Source organism: Camelus bactrianus, chromosome 5, assembly GCF_048773025.1.
Source record: "Camelus bactrianus isolate YW-2024 breed Bactrian camel chromosome 5, ASM4877302v1, whole genome shotgun sequence".
In the NCBI taxonomy this organism is placed as follows: Eukaryota; Metazoa; Chordata; class Mammalia; order Artiodactyla; family Camelidae; genus Camelus; species Camelus bactrianus.
This window is the reverse complement of record NC_133543.1, coordinates 105,097,522-105,118,099: the sequence shown is the minus strand read 5'-3', so window position 1 is coordinate 105,118,099 and position 20,578 is coordinate 105,097,522. Positions and strand designations below refer to the sequence as shown.

At 60.8% G+C, this 20,578-nt stretch overlaps 2 protein-coding genes across 11 annotated transcripts in view; one reads left to right on the top strand and one right to left on the bottom strand.

Annotated features, from left to right (window-relative positions):
- The first annotated feature begins 1,570 nt into the window (after positions 1–1,570).
- On the top strand, positions 1,571–11,813 carry STK25 (serine/threonine kinase 25). Of its 3 annotated transcripts, none has more exons than XM_074364747.1 (12): positions 1,571–1,726; positions 2,269–2,390; positions 6,613–6,843; positions 7,385–7,441; positions 7,940–8,048; positions 8,638–8,795; positions 8,882–9,067; positions 9,382–9,527; positions 9,721–9,835; positions 9,943–10,014; positions 10,999–11,135; positions 11,322–11,813. In XM_074364747.1, the coding sequence occupies exons 2-12, from the start codon at positions 2,361–2,363 to the stop codon at positions 11,359–11,361; spliced, it is 1,281 nt and encodes a 426-aa protein (XP_074220848.1). In that variant the 5' UTR covers positions 1,571–1,726; positions 2,269–2,360; the 3' UTR covers positions 11,362–11,813. The 3 variants fall into 3 exon arrangements, with proteins under 3 accessions (XP_074220848.1, XP_074220849.1, XP_074220847.1); XM_074364748.1 differs by having other exon boundaries at positions 1,578–1,709; XM_074364746.1 differs by having other exon boundaries at positions 1,617–1,788.
- An 89-nt stretch (positions 11,814–11,902) lies between these two features.
- FARP2 (FERM, ARH/RhoGEF and pleckstrin domain protein 2) overlaps positions 11,903–20,578 on the bottom strand; it is an 81,732-nt gene continuing 73,056 nt past the window's right edge. For 3 of the 8 annotated variants that reach the window (XM_074364738.1, XM_074364739.1, XM_074364745.1), the window contains exons 19-28: positions 20,120–20,307; positions 19,049–19,117; positions 18,362–18,451; positions 15,310–15,330; positions 15,020–15,102; positions 14,267–14,580; positions 13,816–13,976; positions 12,876–12,983; positions 12,575–12,726; positions 11,903–12,333 (exon numbers count right to left, since the gene is read on the bottom strand). In XM_074364738.1, coding sequence (XP_074220839.1) covers positions 12,264–12,333; positions 12,575–12,726; positions 12,876–12,983; positions 13,816–13,976; positions 14,267–14,580; positions 15,020–15,102; positions 15,310–15,330; positions 18,362–18,451; positions 19,049–19,117; positions 20,120–20,307 — 1,256 coding nt within the window. In that variant the 3' untranslated portion in view covers positions 11,903–12,263. The remainder of the gene's footprint in view (positions 12,334–12,574; positions 12,727–12,875; positions 12,984–13,815; positions 13,977–14,266; positions 14,581–15,019; positions 15,103–15,309; positions 15,331–18,361; positions 18,452–19,048; positions 19,118–20,119; positions 20,308–20,578) is intronic. The other 5 variants (XM_074364742.1, XM_074364741.1, XM_074364740.1 and 2 more) reach the window with 5 other exon arrangements.

Below are 20,578 nucleotides of genomic sequence, written 5' to 3'. Positions count from 1 at the left end.
TAGGACAGGGGACCTTCAGTGCTAGAGCCCAGAAACGCCTGGGAACCTGGATGGCCGCTCACCCTGTCTCCGTCAGCACTTGGTACTGTCAGTGTTGCTTGTTTGTTTGTTTGCTTTTAGCCAATCTAATATGTGGGTAGTCAGTATCTCAGCATGGTTTTAGTTTGCATTTCCCTGATAGCTAATGATGTTGAGCATCTGTCCGTGTGCTGTTTATCGTCCGTATATCCTCTCTGGTGAAGTGTGTGTCCAAGGCTGCTCTCAGTTTTTTTCATCGGGTTGTTTTGTAGCGGTTGGGCTTTGAGAGCTCTTTATAGACTCTCAATATATACAGGTGGGTGTGTGATTTGCGATTTTTTTCTTCCAGTCTATAGCTTGTCTTTTCATTCTTCTAATCGTGTCTTTCTGAAAGCAAACCTTAAAATTTTTGATGAAAGCCAATTTATCATTGGTTTTCTTTCTTTGTGGTGAAATATACATAACATAAAATGTATCGGTTTAATCATTTTTAAGTGTACAATTCAGTGACATTAATGAAATTCACATTGTTGTGTAACCATCACCACTATCTATTTCCAGGACTTGGTCATCACCCCAAAAAGAAACTCTGACCATGAAGTACTATCTCTCCATTTCCCCCCCCAGCCCCTGGAAATCTCTATTCTGCTTTCTGTCTCTTGAATTGGCCTATTCTGGATATAATGGAATCATACAGGATTTGTCTCTTTGTGACTGGCTTATTTCCCTCAGCAGAATGTTTTCAAGTTTCACCCATGTTGTAGCCTACGTCAGAACTTAATTCCCTTTTATTTCATTTACTTTTAATTGTGGTAAAATACCCATAGTATAAATTTGCCATCTCAGCAGTGCACAGTTCAGTAGTGGTAAATACATTCACCCCGTGCTACCAATGTCCAGAACTCTTTTCATCTTGCAAAACTGACACTCATGTCCCACCCCCTCCCCCAGCCTGGCACTTAACCTGCAACTTTCTCCCTATGCTTTCGGCTACTCTAGGGACTGCGTGTAAGCGGCGTGTAAGTGAGATCCAACAGTACTTATCCTTCCGTGACTGGTCACTCAGTTGGTCTTCAAGGGTCATCAGTCACGACAGGTGGCAGAATCGCCTTCCCTTTTCAGGGTGAATAATATTCTATCGCACACAGACCACATCTCCTTGACCTGTTCATCTCTCCCTGGACGCTGAGGTTGTGGCATGGGACAGGGCCCACGGGCTAGGGCAGGAAGCCTGGACCGTGGAGGGAGGAAGACGGGGAGGGGAGGATGGACAGCGCAGGTCGGGGGCGGGGCGGCCCCATCCCACCTGGCCCCGCCCCATCAGGCCTGGCCCCATTAGGCCCCGCCCCACCTGCCCCCGCCCCGCCCCGCGGCCTGCCGGGAGACGTAGGCTGAGCCGTTCAGGCAGCCGGACTCGGAGTCCCAGAGAGCCCCGCGGCGCGCCTGTGGGTGCGACACCACTCCGCCCCGCGGCCTGCCGGGACTTGTAGTCCAGTGCCTGCGGGCTTCCCGGCGCACGGCGAGCGAGGGACTCGGTGTCCCAGAGAGCCCCGCGCTGGTCCACGACGCTGCGCACCGCCGCCGCCGCCGCCTCCGCCGCCGCCGCCGCCGCCGCCGCCGCCGCCGGGCTTTCTCCGGCCACCGCCGCCACTGCCGCTGCTTCGCGGGCTGGAGGGCCCGATCGTCCCCAGGCGAGAGGAGGCTGCGGGTGGGAGCCTTCGCGGGCACCGCGGAGCGGGCCGGGGGAGGCCGGGATGGAGCCCCCCGGAGGTGGGCGCGCTGCCGGGCGGGCCCGCCCCTGGGGCGGTTGGGTAGGGGGCCGGGCAGTTGGTGGGGGCCGGACAGTTGGTGGGGGCCGGACGTTGCAGGGAGTGGGGCTCGGGGAGGGCACTGGGGGCGGGGCTCGGCGGTGGGTGGGGCGGGGAGAGGGCACTCGGGGCGGGGTTGGGGGCGAAGGTCCTGGCAGGATTAAGGGACCTGAAGGAAGGGCGGAGGCCTGAGGGGCTTCGAGGAGTGCCCCTTGATGGGGAGCTCCTCAGGGGAGAAGTTGGGCTGGGTGGGGGCGAGGGGGGCAGGGGGGCAGTGGAGGGTCCTTCGCGGGGCTGGGGGGAACCCTTCTGACTCCAGCCTCCCCCCACCCCCCGGCTAGTTCCTACATGGTTGGAGGAGGGGGCGGCCTCCCGGCCCCAGGGGAACAGGGAGCCCCGTGTACCCCGAACAGGGCACCGAGCAGACCTGCTCTCTCTCCAGTTGACTGAAGCCAGTGAGCCGCGTTCCAGAGCCTCAGGGCGGAATCTAGGAGCCTCCTGGGGTTCAACGGATGGTCCGAGGGCAGCGTAGACATGGCTCACCTTCGGGGATTCGCCAACCAGGTAAGGGTTGGTGTCTGGATTGTGTGTGTGTGTGCTTGACACGAGCATTGACTGCAGAGTCCAAGAAAGGGCACTTCACCTCAGAATGTCTCATTTGAAAATCATACTGGGGTTTCAGAAGAGCAGCCCACCTCAGGGGTGTCGGGGGTGAAGGGAGGAGTGCTTGAAGGGGGCCCCTGTGGTGCACATCCGTCGGCAGAGTGGGGAGCAGTCCTGAAGTGCCCAGACTAGTGGGTGCGGGCTGACTCAGGTTGGCTGGTTGGTATTGTTTTGTGGGGCAGAAGCCCGCAGGCCTCTCAGAATAGAGCCACAGAGCTGAGGGTGTGCAGAGGCCTGTCTTGGCTTGGGTGGGAGTCCTGCGAGAACCTGGGTCTGCGCGTCTGGAGGGGCGGGGAAGGTCAGGGTCCACACTGGAGCCTCGGCCTGGGCGGGGACGTTCTGACCATGCTGGGCCGGGCAGGGGCTGTGGGGGCGAGGTTGTAGTCGAGAGGGGCTGGGATGCAGTCAAGCAGCAGTGGTGGGAGAGTCGCTCAGTGTTTCTGGAAACCAGAGAACACGTGTGTGCATTTCTCATGAGGGCAGGTGGAGAAGCGCTTGCCTCGGAGACGCCCACGGTCTGCAGTTGGTCGCTACACTCTCCGCTATGTGCCCTGAGTTTGCCTGGTGTGGGGACCCGCGGCAGGCGCCAGAACAGAGGGTCGGGGCAGCCAGCGTGAGGGCTTTCGGTCTGTACTTTCCCCCCGTTTTCGGCGTCTCAAAAGCAAGTGTGATCTGAAGCTGCGGGGCCGGGTTTTCCTGCATCCTAGCTGTTGGGTGTTGTCTTCTGTGATGTGTCGGCTCAGGCGCAGCTCAGGCTGACTGCTGTCAGGTGTCAGGATCTTCTCATAAGAAGAGTGTACCCTCAGATTCACTCCCGTGGGCTGCATCAGTGAGGCCTGGGTGCGCAGGAGCAACAGGAAGTGTGTGTCCATGTGGGGGGGAGGAGGAGCTGGGGTCAGGGTCCACCCAGGCCCAACCGGCTCCTGGGAGAAACCCAGAGCGCGGTGTGCGGCTGTTGGGCTGGGCATCCTGGACTAGCTCGCGTGGCCCCAGATGGGGACTGGGCTTGCCGACGATGCTGAGGTAAGCTGCCAGGTTTTTCACTCATCTTTGACATATTGTATCTGATAAATTACATGACTAAGACACTTGGAAAAATGCCTGGTTCTAGCTTATTTTTAAGAGCTATAGGAGTAGCTCCCATGGGTCCTGGAATGAGAAACTGGAGGTGGGAGCAGCCCCTGTACCTGTGTGCTGACAGTGCTTGGAGCTTGGCCTGGGCCCCCAGGTCAGATGCCCAGGGAAGGGGGTGCGGGCCCATAGGAGCTGAGGAAGGGACCCTAAAGGAAGGAAGCCCCTTTTGTCCTTTCAGGGGGTGAGAAAGTTGGCTTTTGTCAGTGGCAGGAAGCCTCACAGACATCATTTTCTCTTGAGTTGGTTGTCACTGGGTTCTGCGGGGCAGTCCCTGCATGGGGCAGGGAGGTGTGGCCCCCACAGCTTATGGGGAAGCCCTGGACGCCTCCTTCCCTAGATGTCTGTTCCCGCTGCCAGGGTCTGAATGCCCACGGGGACCATATGTGCACTTGGCTCCCACCTGTCGCGTGGTGGTTGGGGGTCGTTTGGCATTCTGCATTTTGTGGGGTGACCCTCATGGCAGGCAGACTGCTTGGTGGTAGCCCCTGACCTGGCAGCCCCAGGAGGATTCTCATTAGGCTGCTGCGCTGGGCTCTAGCAGGCTGAGGCTGAGGGGAGAAGAGGGGAGGGTGTGTCACTGGCCTCAGCCTGCGGGTGGGAAGGGGACCCCCAGAGCCAGAGGCACAGTGATGCCAATTAGTGTTGCCAGGCACTGGCCCCGCTTGCTCTGGGGCTTCTCCGAGGCCATCTCACAAGGAGAGGAGCTGTGTCCTTGGAGCCGTGGCTGGACTGGACATATCTCCTGGCTGCACCACCGGGGCTGGGGCTGCAGGGCGGGTTTGCAGGCTGGAGGTTTGCTGGATCATCATCTGGGGGCACCAAGAGGTGCTCATGGGCTGGGTGAACCGAAGGGCACCTGGGAAGGCGGCGTTTAGGCCCAGTGGGGGAAGTGCAGGCAGGAGGGGGGCTGTTCCCCAGACCTGGTCCCCACAGGAGCAGAGAAGGCTTTCTCGCTGCAGGAACTAGTCAGTTGCGTGGGCCAGGCGGTGAGGGGCTCGCAGGGCCTTGCGAGGCGGCCTCAGGTGAGGTTGGTTCCAATCTCAAGGTCCCCGTCCCCCACCCCCCCAACCCTGAGGACAGTGGAGCAGCTGTGCTCACAGCCCCACTCTGGAATTCCGGACTTGGGCTTCTTTAGGAGGGAGGCCCCTCCCAGCATGGCCGGACGGGCCAGGTGGCGCTCAGCTATCCCTGTCCTGCCCAAGCCCTCGACCTGGGCTTTGGGGACTTGCTGGCGGCAGGTGAGCTGCACATGAGGCTGCCGTCTCCTCCTTCACGGGCACTGGCTTTGCCTCTGGCTGTGGCTTCCAGGCTGAGAGGGAGGGTGAAGGGCTGCAGGCTTTAACTGGCTGAGTTGGGGTGCAGGTGGACACCTCTCCGGCCTTCTTGGGGTGCCTGCCTCTGGCCACTGCCTGGAGGCCAGCCCACACATGCCCACCCTTGCCCACCGGCCTGGTTTGGGAGGATTCTGTTCTTAGATGCAGCCCTCACTTCCGGCCTGCTGGCGCTCAGTCGTGATCACGTGTGTTTGCAGGTATGGGCCTCTGTGCCGTCCCTTTCTCCCCTCCTGGTTACAGACCCTGGGAAGGCAGCTGATTGGCAATTTCATGTTGACGTGCAGTTTCAGTCTGGAGCCAGATGGAGCCTGGGGGAGAGCCCGAGGGTGGAGGTGGTTCTGTGCCGGTGCTCAGAGCCCACTCTCAAGGACTCTCCCCAGGGCCGTGGCGAGCACAGCTGCCCTGCGATGGGTCCTCCTTGGCACCAGAGCGGTCAGTGCTCGTGCAGCTCAGCGAGTTGTGATGTCGCCTTTTTATTCCTGGCCGCTTCAGACGGGCTCCAGGACACTCTCAGGTCGATGGTGCTTGGGGGCGTGGGGGCAGCCCCTTTGGAAGGAGGTGTGTCCTGGTGGATTTGAGGCCGGGCAGGGCTTGGAAAACCATTTCTGCCTCTGTCTGGACTAGACGCCAGGCTCACACAGGCCCTGCCTGTGGGTCCCGGGGCGGCAGGGCCTGGGGAAAGCTCCTGGTGGCTTGGTGGAGGGAGTGAGGTGTTCTCAGGAGCCCAGGAAGCCGCGACAGCAGGAGCTGGGGGATGCCAGGGGTGGCGTTGTGGTCCTTCCCCACGCAGCCCCCACGCCGAGCCGACTCAGCTCCTGACACACCAGGGGTCAAGATCAAAAGCCAGACACTCATCTGCAGATGCCCCTCAGCCAGCTGTGCCCTGACTGCCAGGGACCGCCTGCCCCTGTGGCTCAGCGCCTCTCAGGCCTGGTCTGCTTTAATCTGAGGACTGGGTGGGGCAGTTCCTTGCGTTTAATTATCCAGGATCAAGCATCCAAGAGAGCCTTGGTTTTTAACTCAGTGCTGGTGTGCAGGTATAGCTGTTCTGAGAACTCATTTGGGGGCTTGAAAGGGAACCTGTTTTTAAGGGGCGTGGCTTCCAGGTGCTCAGGAAGAACTCAGTTAATACCTGTAGGTTTGGTTTTTTTTAACTGATAGGCTTTACTTGTAGAGCGGTTTAGGTTTACAGGCAAGGGAGAGAGTTTCGTGTGTCCACTGTCTCTCCGTGGGAGCTTGTTACAGTCGAGCACGCAGCATGGACACGCTGTTAGTCAGGAAGCCCCCGGCAAGCATGAGGTTTGCTCGTGCTGTGGTCACAGCCTTGTCAGGATGGTCTCCACGCCGAGATACCCACGCCCAGCCAACTCGTCCCTCTTAACCCATGCCTTGTGGGGTCCTCCCCACGTGTGGGAGCAGGTTGCATGTGACCTGTGTGGCCCCTCTGCACCCCCCCCCCCACGGCCCTGGTCCCTTGGGAAGAGCCCAGGCCTCTCCGAGCTCTCTGGGGATGTTTCCCCTTGTGTGGGTGGTAAGTTTAAGTTTTCTGAGTGAAAGGATAAAAGAAACGAGGTAAGAATCTGGGTGAGCGTCCCGGCTCCTCCCGGCTCTCGGGGTCCCTGGCCACCCTCCTGACTGGGCTGCTCCATCCCCAGCACTCTCGCGTGGACCCCGAGGAGCTCTTCACCAAGCTGGACCGCATCGGCAAGGGCTCGTTCGGGGAGGTGTACAAGGGCATCGACAACCGCACCAAGGAGGTGGTGGCCATTAAGATCATCGACCTGGAGGAGGCAGAGGATGAGATCGAGGACATTCAGCAGGAGATCACCGTGCTCAGCCAGTGCGACAGCCCCTACATCACTCGCTACTTCGGCTCTTACCTGAAGGTGCCTGTGGGCTGGGGCCTGCTACTGCCACCGCCTCCAGGCACAGACACCCAGGGCTCCCTGCACCTCACAGGGGCTTGGTGGGGAGGAGAGGCCTGGTCTGAAGGGCGAGGGGCCCCAACAGGTGAACCCAGCCTCACAGTGGAGTGGGCCCCCGAGACACGGCAGCCCCCCGGGGGCCAGGTGTGTGGGGAGCCCCAGGGATGACATGTGGGAGCAGGGTCTGTGGGGCCGTAGTGACCCACCTGCCTGGCTGTGCCCCTTCCGGTGCAAGGATGGCATCCTGCCAGGGCTTTCCCAGGGTGCTTGGTGTGCAGGTGTGTGGAGACTGTGTGCCGGCTGGTCAGGCCGTTTCCTGGCCTGGTTTTGATGACGTTGACAGAGTGGGTCTCCCTGCTTCCGGAGTTTGAGGGGAGCCCATTCCTTGTGGGCCTCTGTGGGGCCGGAGTGCTGGCCGAGTCCCCTCTGCCGGGGGTGTGTCGTAGGGCTCCGCTCGTGGGTGGGCACTCTTGCTTCCTGACACGCGTTTCTCTGGTCCCAGAGCACGAAGCTGTGGATTATCATGGAATACCTGGGCGGCGGCTCTGCCTTGGACCTGGTAAGGCCGATACCAGAGCAGCCTGCGGGGCGGGACCAGACGGGGGAGCTGTCTGGGTTGTCCTTGGCCCCTCGGGTTCCCACGGCCTTAGCCTTGGTGCTTCAGATGCTAATCAGGACCCGGGGAAGCCAAGAGCACCGATGTTGGAAGTCCATCTCCCCTGGCTGGTGTGGTGGGGCCTGGGCCTGGGCTGGCCTGTGGGGCAGGTGGGGTTAGTTCCCCCAGGAAGACAGGCCCAGGAGTGTGGCTGGGACCCTATTCTCAGCTGTTACCTTTATAGCAAAGGTGAAGGTACCACGTGTTCTCAAGGAGTCTCCCCGGCACCCATCTGACCTGACGCCTGGAACCTGTATTTCAAAAGTAGATAAACAGGCAGCCCCCACCACCAGTGAGGTTGCCCCTCCCTGTGGAGAGGTGGTCGAGCGCAGGCCTTGGCAGTGGGTCTGGGGTGGCGCTGGTGGGGAAGCTGAGACCCTGCTGTCTTGTCTGTGTCTGCAGCTTAAGCCGGGCCCCCTGGAGGAGACCTACATCGCCACGATCCTGCGGGAGATCCTGAAGGGCCTGGACTACCTGCACTCGGAACGCAAGATCCACCGGGACATCAAAGGTCCCCTGGGGCGCGAGGTGGCCTGTCGCTGTGTGGGGCTGGTGGCTGGGGGTGCCCCGCGCTCCCAGCCTGTGCTCCCCGTGGCCCAGAAACTGAGCAGGTCCTCCTTGCTCTGTTTCCAGAAGACGTGCGAGTCACGGATGGAACTTTCTTGGTTCCATGTCCCTGCACGTTGGGAAACCAGCTGTGCGCCTGGTGTGAGGAGGGGCCCTCCTTCAGCCAAAAATGAGAATTTTTGCTCATGGTCTCAGATCTGAGTGTGAGGTGTGGGTTGGAGCATCAGGCTTGTGTCCACGTGAGGCCAGGCCCCTGGGAGGGACGTGCCTGAGGGGCTCACGGAGGTGACTGCAGGGTGAGGGGATGGGTCAGGGTCACCTGTGTCTGTTGAGCGATGGGGGAGGCAAGGGCAGTTGCTCTGTTTGTGGGATCTTCCATAAGAGACAAACTCCAGGAGGCCCCTTGCGCTGTGGAGCCCAGCAGGGGTGCCCTGGGTCCGAGGGCGGCGGGCCTGGGCAGGAGGAGCTTCTTCAGGCGGCTGCCCTCAGGGTGGGGCCCCGGGGGTGACGCTGTGCTGTCCTGTGTCGAGCAGCTGCCAACGTGCTGCTCTCGGAGCAGGGCGACGTGAAGCTGGCCGACTTCGGGGTGGCGGGCCAGCTCACGGACACACAGATCAAGAGGAACACGTTCGTGGGCACCCCCTTCTGGATGGCACCTGAGGTCATCAAACAGTCGGCCTACGACTTCAAGGTGGGCGAGGCGGGGTTGGGACGTGGGTAGGGGCGTGGGGCTCGCGGTGCCCCAGCAGCAACGGCTCCCTCTGGCTCTCTGTCCAGGCTGACATCTGGTCTTTGGGGATCACGGCCATCGAGCTAGCCAAGGGTGAGCCGCCCAACTCAGACCTTCACCCCATGCGTGTCCTGTTCCTGATCCCCAAGAACAGCCCGCCCACGCTGGAGGGTCACCACAGCAAGCCCTTCAAGGAGTTCGTGGAGGCCTGCCTCAACAAGGACCCACGATTTGTAAGCCCCCAGCCCCTCAGCAGCCTCTGGGCCCCCCGCCTCGTTGAAGCAGCCTGGGAGGAGGCCTGAGAGGCTGAACAGGGTTCGAGCTGTTCTGGAAGTGGTGCAGAGAGGGTTCTGCCCCGGGCTGCGGTTGGCGGGAGCTCACGGAGAGCTCCCATTTGGGGTGGATGGTGTGGCCCCTCCCTGGCCCACCCAGGAAGCAGCAGTGGTGAAGCTTCCACCTGGCCCGGGCTGCCCTGTGTCTGAGCCTGGGAGTTCGGGGGCTCATCTCGGCTGTCCGGCGCCCAGTGACCCGTGTCCGTCCCCGGCAGCGGCCCACCGCTAAGGAGCTCCTGAAGCACAAGTTCATCACGCGCTACACCAAGAAGACATCCTTCCTCACCGAGCTTATCGACCGCTATAAGCGCTGGAGGTCGGAGGGGCACGGAGAGGAGTCCAGCTCCGAGGACTCTGACATGTAGGGCCCTGCCTGGCCCCCGGGGGCTCCCAGTGGGCACACCCCTGCGGCCCTGGGCACCATGATGCGGGTGGGGTCCCCAGGCAGGGGCAGGAGTTTGGGTGCTTGTGCTGGGCACCCGTGTTATCACTGGGCCCCATGTTTGAGGCCCAGGGTGCCTCGGGGTCCCATGACTCCTCACCTTCCTTTTCAGCGACGGGGACGCTGAGGATGGAGAGCAGGGCCCCATCTGGACCTTCCCCCCGACCATCCGGCCTAGCCCGCACAGCAAGCTGCACAAGGCGACAGCCCTGCATGGCCCCCAGAAGGTCAGCCGCCCAGGCCCCGTGCCCGTGCCAGGAGAGTGGCCGGGAGGGAGGGCCTCTGCCAGGCGCCCACTCTCTGCCCTTCTCACCCCGGTGACTTTGCCTTGTAGTCAGCGGAGCCCGTCAAGAGGCAGCCGAGGTCCCAGTGCCTGTCCACGCTGGTGCGGCCAGTCTTCGGAGAGGTGAGGGCCAGGCAAGGGGCCCGTGGTGTGGGGGCGGTGTTGCTGTTCTGCAGAGACACTTCCCTACAGTGAGGCTTGCTGGCCAGGCCGCCCGTGTGTGGGACTTCTGGTCCCTTGGAGCCCACGTGGTTGGACCTGTGGACCCAGCTTTCTGAGCGGACAGACCAGAAACGGCTGGAACAGACTGGGCCAAGGTGACCCTCTCAGGTTCCCAAGCCTGCTGGGGTCCTCTGGGGTCCCAGGGTGGCTCTGATCAAGAACTACTGTCCTGTGATCTTTTATCTTGAGCTGCAGAGACATGGGATGACCCCCTGTCTAGAGGGAGCTGGGAGATTTAGACCTTGCTGTTGGACTTTAGGCCCAGGCTGGGAGCCCTCATGGGCAGTCCCCTGGGGTCTCACGACCCCGTGACTTTCACTGGCTGCTGGGTGGTGGGTAGCATCTCCAGGCACGTGAGTCAGCCGAAGGCGGGTCGTGGGCCTGATTCACACCCACCCAGGGTGACAGCTGCCCGTGGAGTGCAGGGAGGGGAGGGGATGTCGTGAGTCCCCTGGCAGCAGAGCCTTTCCAGGGATGGTGGGGTGTGGGCACCCCCGGGCAGGGTGTTTGGCACAGGCAGGCCTGCTCCCACCCCCAGGGGCAGGAGTGCCTGCGGTTGGGGAAAGGGTGTGGGGGAGGAGCTGGGACGGTAACAGTGGCTGTGCAGGCACCTAGGGCCACGTAGCGGGCGCTTGTGGGGCTCAGCCTGGATAGCTGGATCAGAGGCCTCTCACCACACTGGGCAGCAAGGCCTGAGCAAGGCCCCACAGGGGGCAGGGCCTGGGGAGGGGGCTGCACCAGCAGCTCTAGGGGGGGTGTGGGGCTCACTGCCCAGGGCCCCACATGCAAGTCACAGGCAACGGGCTGGAAGCCCCACCTGAGCCCCTGACTGCGCGCATGTGGGAGGGCGAGGGCCCGCAGCCAGGTGCACTGGGGTCTCCACAGCTCAAGGAGAAGCACAGGCAGAGCGGCGGGGGTGTGGGAGCGCTGGAGGAGCTGGAGAATGCCTTCAGCCTGGCCGAGGAGTCCTGCCCTGGCATCTCGGACAAGCTGATGGCCCACTTGGTGGAGCGGGTGCAGAGGTGAGCAGTGGGCTGGGGGGTGAGGCCCAGGACAAGCTTGGGGGTAGCTGAGTCCAGCCTTTGCTTTGCAGTCCCCACCCGGGGGTGGGGAGTCACGGGGCTGTCCTGGCTTCACTTGGGCTCCCAGAGCCCCCACCTCGGCCTCCATTGTGGGGCTGAGGCAGTGACCGGGCCCCTCATCCACAGGTTTTCACACAGCAGAAACCACCTGACGTCGACCCGCTGAAGCTGCTGTCTGTGCAGTGGGGAGGGTCCTGTCCTGAGCTCTGGGAGGACTGCACTGACCTGGAGCCTTTCCCTGCGGGGTCACGCCCCCACCCTGAGCAGAGGGCTGTTCAGCTGCCACGTCCCCTCCCTGGCAGGCTCAGCCTTCTCAAGCCCGTGTGGCCAGGTGTCCCCTCTGCAGGCTCGCAGGGCACCCGGCCACCTGGACTGGGGAGCGGAGACTGAGGGGGGTGGGTCCACCTCGTCCCGCCCGGGGCTGCAGTGGCCCCTGGAGGACATAGATTTGCCTTGTTGTGTGGGGTCAGGTCCCATGTCTTCGCATAAGTGCTCGTGTCAGCCAGAAGCTTTTGTTTTTTAAGAAAACCGAACTTTGCTTCCCTAAACGTTGAGGTTGAGGTGTTTTCATAGAACGTTGAGAGGCTCTTGCCACTTTCAATAAAGACCTGAACTGGAGACGTGCAGTGCTGGGCGGCCCTCCCAGTCTGGCCCCCAGAGGCCTGTTCTAGGCATCTGCGTCATCACAGTGCTCACACCCGGCCCACTGGAGTGGGGAGCAGCACACGGGAGGTGCCCTTTATTCACACGTGGTCAGCACAGCACAGCTCAAGACTGACAGTTACAGGGACTCTGCTTTCCACTTTGCAGAGGTATGTGGGGTGGGTGCCAGAGCGGGGGCCCTGTGCCCCCCAGTTCACCCCACCTGAAGGCACCGGGCACGGCACAGCTCCAGCTGGAGGTTCCCATTCCAGGCCTGGAGCGGGCAGGCGAGCTCTGGCCCCATCAGTGCCTGGGCTGGGCCGTGTCTCCTCCAGCACACACGTTCCTCTGGGTGCCCTGCAGCCCCGCCCACCACCAGCCCCGCTCTCCTTCCTCAGCGCTGTCCTTGTCCAGGCTGGGTGGGCCTCACGCCTCCTCCTCGAGGGGCCTGGCCCTCCCAGGGCAGCTGCTGGCCTTCTCGATCACCTCCATCCACCTGCGAAGAGGGTGGACTATCAGACCCCCGAGATGCTTGCTTGGGGAAGCCGGGTATGGACCAGTGGGCTTGTGCTCAAATATTTCCCCAAGAATGACCCAGATGTGGAGTGAACGGGACAAAACAAAGGCCACTTAGATCCCTGGAAGCAGAACTCAGCCCTTCTCTCCAGGACCCAGAAGACTTGCCTCTGGTGCCCTTAGGGGCACCTGCAGACCCAGGCTACCTGTAGCAGAATTACCTCCTGAACGTGTATTTGCTCTCCGCCCGGAAGAAGTAGATGTGGGACTTGAACTGGAGCTTGAAGACATGCTCCTTGTGGATGCCATCAGCCTCCCTGGGGATGCTCACCTGGTAGCCCAGCAGCGGCAGGCTGGCCAGGGGGTAGTCATCCTGGAAGGCAGCAGGGCACGCGGCTCTGCAGGCGCCCCCCCCCCCCGCCCTCTCCCCGCACCGTGTCAGTGGGCTCTGGGCGCTGGTAAAGCAGCGGGTTCGGGGCGGGCACAGGGAGCCGGGCCACGGGCTCCAGTTGGGCGCCTCACCTGATGTGTCTTGTAGAAGAACAGGCAGAAGTTGGTGAGGACCACCCAGAGCTTTTGCCAGCCACTACTGTTTTTGAACTTTCTTAGCAGATACCCTGAAAGCTGGTTCTGAAAGGAAGAGGAAAGCATACGGGCATTGGTGTCCTGGGCCCCAGTCCCAAGAGCATGCACCCTCCTGGCTTTGCCCCCACAGGCCGCCTGGAACGGGGGTCTCCCCAAGGATGCAGGTCACCCTGAGGGTCTGTCTTGGCTCCGCTTGCACCGGGAGGAGCAGCAGTTTCCATCCCCGATGCCCTGCCTTCTGGTATTTGTATTTAAGTCTGACCAGCGGGGTTAACAACCCTGAACAATGAGGCCCCAGGTTCATCTGAGTCATAAGTCCCCTGTAAGGATCACCTTGAGCCAGGTCAGGGAGGCGTTTGGCGGTGGGCGTGGGGTGGCATAGACACTGGCAGGTAGGAGGGCCGACCGAGTCCTGGCTCTGCGGCGGCCCTCTCCTGGCACCCCTGGTGCCCTCTGGCTGGTGCCACCACTCCTGTCCCCACCCCTCACTCGGGCGAGGCATGCAGGGCCTCCGCAACGGCCCTGCACCCACTAACAGACACTGGGACGGCGCAAAGGGGTGTTCAGGAACACTCTCCCCATCCTGCAGGTCCCTGTGTGCCGGCCACGCTCTCCTGTGCCCCACCCGCCTTCTCGCCTGCTTCATGGGTCCCGCCACAGGCTGCACAGAAGCTTAAACCACACCAAGCAGGAGGTGGCCCGAGGACTGACACGCTCATGCAAGTGGCCCTTCCGGTCACGGAGGCGGGGGAAACAGCCAGCCCAGGGCGACGTCCCTCCCGGCCCATGTCTTGGTTTGCTTGGGCCCCGTGTACGCCCTGCGGGTCCCAGCCCCCTGCCCAGCAGCCCCCCGACAGGGCACTCGTGGCGGCCACACCTCAACGGCCGCGCTGCGGTCGGCTCTGGAGACGCTGGTGCTGCGGTGCCAGCACACGTGCACCGTGGTGTTGGCCCGGTGCCGGCCCTGCCCCTCCAAGGGGCCCCCGGCACCACGAGCATCTTCTGACTCCTGCTCCAAAGAGACCTCGTCGGGGGACCCTCGGGGAGAAGACAGCCTTTGCTCAGAGGAGATGGGACCTGCAGGGCTAGTGAGCTGGGCTGGGCCCTGCGGACAGGCACCCTTCCTGCCCAGGTCAGCAGCAGGAGGGGAGCAAAACCATGTGCTGCTCCTGCCAGGAGAGCTCCTGGCCCCTCCTGCCACCGCCTCTACCGTCCCTCCTGAAAGGAGCGCGTGGTGGGCTCAGCGGGCAGGCTGCCCAGGGCGGCCACCCCACAGGAAAGCTTCCTTGGGGGCAGTGGGCCCTCTGCAGGGCTCAGCCAGGACTCACTGCGGGAAAGAGCGCACACCATGCTGCCCGGCAGCCCCAGGGCCGTGCCACTGCTGTGCTTGGCTGCGTCGATGGCGGCCTGCAGGTCCTGCATCCACTTCTCCTTCTCCAGCTGGGTGCTGTGGGCGGGGCCGGGGCTCAGCTGCTGGGCAGGACCCCGCAGCCAGGGGCTCCTTGCTGCAGCCCCCTCGGGGTGGAGGGCAGAAGGGCAGGGTGCCCATTTCCCCCACTGCTGGAGCTGCGGGGCTTGGAGAGGAAGGAGGGGCAGCCCCTCGCTGGACCCTGGACCAGGGGCTCTCGCAGGTAATTTGTTCCTGAAACAAGGTTCTTAAGTCTCTGGTCTGAAATACGAGGTTGGGTCCTGGATCATAATTAAGCTGACGCGATTTCCTGGTGGGAGTCGAGAGCCTGTGTGCTGACATCAGCCAGGACCCCTCAGGCTGGGAGCTGAGAGCCAGACGCCACCCTTTGGAAGGTGCTGGGAACACTCAGCTCCCATAGGGGAGGGACGGAGCCCAGCATGGTGCTGATGGCCACAGGGCTCCTTGCACCAGCCCGCCTGTGCTCCCCTCATGTGCAGGGCCAGAGCACCCACACCCCTGGACCCGTTCCATTCAGAGGGCCCCCGGCGACACATGGCCACTCTCCGTGACCGACAGTCTTGTGGACATCGGCTCCCAGCTGGGGCGGAGCTGTTCTTGGGGTTGCACTCTGAAGCAGTGCTCATGGGGCCTGTGTCCCCAGGGCCCCTACCTGGCTGCCACCACGACTGTTTTCTGAGCCGCGTAGATGGTGAAGCAGTGCGGGGCGGGCCACTCGTTCTGGCGCTCTTCCACCTGTGGCGGCGGGGGAGGAGGGTCAGGACCGGGAGCCAGGCTGGTGGACCCGAGCTTGCAGCATGACGCAGGTGGTGTGGGAGCTCTGTGCTGCCCAAGCCCAAGCTGACTCTACCAGGGGCTGCGGGAGGCACGAGGGATCCCCACGCCATGGCGCCTGCTGCCCAGGTGGGTGAGCTGTGGGCCACGGGGCACCCAACTACTCACCGGTGGGTCCAGCACTATTAGCTGAAAATCAAGCACAGGAAAAAATATTGAGCATTTTCGTTGTTGAAAAGGGAGTGGACAATTCATTTTATAAACCTGGTACCAAACCTAACAAAGTCAGATTCAAAGAAACACCCATACAGACTAATCTCAATTATAAGTGATTAAATGAAGTAACTCCAAAGTAGATACAACCTGATCAGATCTAAAAGCACAGACAAGAAACTGTCCCGTGACCAAGTAAGGTTATTCTAGGAATGCAGGACGGTTCGGCATTTGCAATAGAATGGATAGAATTCACCCCATCACAAAGTCAAAGGGACCACTTCTCCATGTGCTGAAGACACCTTTGCCAAAACCCAACCTGTTACTTTTGATCATATCTCTTAGACAGAAACAGAAGGAAGCTACGGTAACATGATTGAGTTTTCTCCAAGCCAAGAGCCACCGTCCTTCCCTCCACAGTCAGGGTGGAGGGCTGGCTGTGTGTCCCCAGGGCCAGCCAGTTGCAAGTATGGCTGCCCTGTGCTGAGCCCGTGGGACACGAACCTCTGAGCTTCATGCTGGACATAAAGGACCTGAAACTAGTATGAGCAGTGGCCGGCCAGAGAAGGCTACCAGGACGTCAGTGCCCTAAAGTGGAAATCTGATGCAATTTCAATGGAAATCCCAATGGTGCTTCCTGAAGGAATTTGTCCCAATGATTCTAAAGTTTATTTAGAAGAATTAAATACTGGAGAATAGCTAAGAATTTTTTTAAAAGGAGGACAAATGAGGCAAGGGAATGAACTTGGCCACATGGTGACTAACCCTTATAACACACTAAATACAAGAGTGTAGATTGACGTTGGGACAGAAGTGCAACAGAGTGCCCAGGAAGAATCTGAGTGTAAAGACAAGAATTTTTTATATGATAAAAGCAGCCTTTGAGATCAGTAAGAAAATGACGGAGCCAACAAAGAATGAGAAAGCTGACTATGTGGGGAGAAGATGTTAGGCCCCAACCTAAAAACATCAGAAACAACACACTTTAGGCAGATTAGGAGAAAAATAAAGCCGTAAGTGTACCAGGAAGAAAAGTGCCAATAGAATCCTGGTGTGGGGAAGACTTTCTGGACCGGCACCACAGGCAGAAACCCTAAAAGGAAAGACAGATCTGACTCTGTAAGAACATCGAAGTTCCCTCCTTCAGCAAGTGTCTGGCAGGGTCTCGCACCAGATGCTGTTCCCGGAACAAGACAAACGGTCCTGTGCACGGAGCGTACACTCTCCAGCATAAAACCAACTGCAGGCAACATGGACGGGAACTACTGTCTAGAAAGTACCTGTGGCCTGAGAGGGTTGAGAAGTACTTCCCCTGCATGTGACAAAGGTAACAGACCAGTAGGGACCAGAGGAATGGACACGACTGAGGGCCTCTGGGAAATGGCCCCGAGGCCTCGCTGGCCATACAAGGGTGCTCCCCCTCCATGCCGGAACGGTGACGGGGCGGGGTGGGCACCAGGGCTCTGCAGGCAGGGAGGAGGCAAGTTCAGACGCGCAGGTGGGAAGGTCACACCACGCTCGCTGAGGTTTCTCTCAGGGACATACTTAAGGATGCCCAGTAAGACAGAGATCCAGTGGTGTTGCTTCTAACTCTGAGAAACCAGACGTAGCCAAAACCTGCAGAGCCGGGGCTGGGTGAATAACCCAGGGCCTGGCCCCCTAGCTGGGTGGTGGGAGCCCAGGGGACACGGGACGACACTGGAGATGAGCTGTGGAGCAAAACCAGTGCAGGGTCCGAGACAGCATGTGGATGGTGTCTCCTCTGGGCGGCAGAAACGCCCGCCACGTCTTGACAGCAATGCCAATGGCATCCACCGCAGGGCGGTGAAACCAGGAGCGGTTTCCATCTCACACCTTCAGGAGCTTTTCTATGATGAAAGCGTGATTTTTAAAAGTAAACATTAAAGCAGATGGGAGTCCTTCAAGCCCACCTCTTTCTGCTGAGAGCTGGGAAAGCTGCGGCAACTGGCCCTCCCCGGGAGTGGGTGCAGGGCCCAGCGCAGGCAGGTGGCAAGAAGGGCTGGGCGCCGCCAGGGAGGACGGAGCTGGTGCTACTGGAATCGGACCGATGGGTTGGACCTGCCCACCCACACCTGGGCGGGGGCCTGGAGGGGACGCAGAGGACACCTCAGCACGTAAGATGTTTTGGACAAACAGCACATCTTTATAGCAAAGGCCTGAACTTGGCCTCTAGCCTGCCATTCCCACAGGTGGGCTGCAGGCTGAGCACAGGCTTACAGGGGGTCAGTGTCCACACGGGAGTCTCTCCAAGACCTTCAAGGCCACAGAAGCACTGAGCACAGAGCAGGCCAACAGACTGCATCACGTTAAAATGAAGAATTCCCACTCACCAGAGACAGTGCTAACACCCCGGTCGCACTGGGAGGGCGGGGACCAGACCCGCCCATCCGTCTGGCGGGTGGACAGAGTGCTCACAGCGCGGCCCAGGCCCGAGACGACTCTGGGGCTGAGCCTGTGTCTCTTCACATGGCAGGGGTGATAGGACAAACTAGAAGCCGCCCAGCACAACTCAGCGGAGGTCACCGGGAGCGTGCCAAGCCAGTCCTGACTGGCAGCCCGCCTCTCTCTGGCGGTGGGGTTAGCCGTCCTACCGTTTTAAAGCTGTGTGTGTGAAGTGACTAATTACGATGCTGTGAAGAACCAAAATTGTCGGAGTAAGAGAAAAAAGATGCAAGTATAAATCAAGGAAGTGGAAACTCTCCAGCCTTCAGAATTAGTGATTCAGGTTTCTCTCTGAAAGGCTGTGTCAGCCCCCACCCCTCCAGTGGCTCGGTGGCCCCAGCGTCTCACTGGGGTTTTCACAGAGTTTCCCACCAGAGGACAGGGCGCCCTGGGAGCCACAGGTGGGTTCCGGCCGGGAGAGGGCCTGGTCCTGCAGGTGCCGCGGGCTCAGGCGGGCTGTTTGAGAGCCGGGAACAGCAGCTGTGACAGGTTGGAAGGGAACACGCAGCCCAGCAGCTGCTCCCCCGTGGCGGGGACTGCTCACCAGCATGCCGCGCAGCGGGAGGAGGCCCCGCATCCGGAAGCGGCTGGTCCCCGAGGCCCCTCTGCTCGTGTACAGCAGCACGTCTGAGAACTGAGAGAGGGAAGCTTTAGAGAAGCGATTTGTGAAAATGAGTCACAAAGTTTCAACAGCTGAGCAGTCAGCAACATCAACGCCACGGGCTCGCGTGTGGTTTTCAGCTTGCTGGAGGTTTTTAGCAAAAAAGGGGTTTTTATTTCATTCATACCAACATTTCTGACTAGAGGTAACCAGCCACCACGTGACCCAGCAGGCCTCCTGGGCCAGTGGGTGGGCACTGGTTTGCAGCGGGAGGCAGTGGGTTGTTCTGGCTGGCCTGACACCGTCACCCTCTAACTGGGCGCTGACTGGGCGTGAGGAAGGCAGCTGATGCAAGGGACCCCGGTGGCAGCAAGGACTTGCTGGGAGGACCTCGTCTCCCAGGGTCAAAGCCAGGACCTCCAGGCCAGTGAACGAGACCCTGGAACTAGCCTCTCGGCAGGAGCAGAGCATTTCTGCAGCCACAGGGACGTGGACCTTTCTACCTTCTGGGTTTTGCTCGCCCTGCAAGACAGGTGTCCAGAACCCGGACTGAGGGCAGTGGTGGCTGGGGAGAGTGTTCTGCAGCCCTCACCAAGCTCCTGACGCAGATGAGCTGCCCGTTCCACCTACCAGAAAGAACATTCTCGGCTGCAGGCCTTGCTTGGTGAGTGTGTGGAGGCAGCCCTCACGGAGAAACTCCTGAAAGACAGCGTCATGCCCCTGAGCAGCAGCGAGGCCGCCTCGCGGCCATCTACGCTTCTCTGAGCCCCTGGTGGCCCCGCCTGCCCTCCCGCCCAGATGCCTCCTCCTGCCCGTCTGCTGCCCTCGGCCACCCGAGGCCTGTCCAGGAGCCGGGTCATCGGGGCCCCAACAGTCTCGGCTCCCACAGCCTCGTCTCCCGTAAGCGGCTGGGCTGAGAGCTCGCACACCAGGCAAAGAGTGTGGTCGAGAAGATTCTGGAAGGTGCAGCCATGGAGAGTTCAGCTTTGAGAAGAACTGGGCGGGGCCGCTTGAAAATGGGAGTTAGGAAGATGGGACACCTGGTTAACGGGTGACCTCTCCGGGTCAGCTGCCGCAGCGGTGTCTGAACAAAGGATCCCTAAGACCACAAAGGCTTCAAAACCCAGACTGAGACCCTCCAGCGGGGCTGGAGATCCGGGGGGAGCAGCCCTACGGGGCCCTGGGCAGCCCTTTGTGGAAAGAGGAGGGCGCAGCCCCCTAGGGGAGAAGAGGGGGCCCTGCCTCCCCCAGGCCAGGCTCGCACAGCTGCCTTTGGGCACAGACAGCAGCCCGGCAGCCCAGCTGGGAGCGAGATCCCAGGTCCGGAGCGTCAGATTTGCCCAACCTGCTGGGGCTCTTCTACCGTCTGTTGCTCCTTTGAAACAAACAGGAGAACGGGCTTCCTGCCCCGAGAGCAGCCGGTCAACCCCGGCCTCCTGCCTTCGGAGGAACCAGTGAGGGAGAGGAAGGGAGGACTTGACCTCGTGATCCTCCCCAGCCCAGTGCCCCGAGGCTGGGAAACCCGCCCAAATCCACAGGCCAGCGCAACCCCCCCCCCCGGCCGCACCCCAGAAGCACGAGCAGCACTTTGCTTGTGCATGTATTAAAAAACCGTTCAACTGCACACTTTGCGCTGTATCTCAGTTAAAAACGGGAGGAACCCAATCAGAAAACGTCCTGGAACAAAGTAAAGGCACTCACCCTGTCGGGAGCAACGAGGTTCTCGATGCCGACCAAGTCCCGCTGCAGCTCTGTCAGCTTCTGGAGGTTTTCCAGGCGGACCAGGCTGTGCTGGAGCTCGGAGGTCACCTCCGTGACGGCCTGGAGGGCGTCTGCGCAGAGAGGCTCCTCAGCACCGGCCCCAGGGGGACAAAGCCCTCCACCTTCCACTGTGGGACAGGTTTTAATTCCAGGAACGACCCACTCCAGCTCCTCACAGGACTGCCGGGCGCAACCGTGGGGAATCCCTGCGGGCCCCCTGAAACTTGGGCTTGTCGGCCCACACTGCTGAGCAGCCAACACTAGGCTTGGTGAAGAGACAGTCTGCAAATAACCGCCTAGTGCTGCGGAGGAGCAGGGTTTGCTCTTTAGGGAAAATGATTTTACTAGAGTTTCAAGGCTAAATAATTTGGTCCTTGAGAACGTTGCAACCTTCTCCTG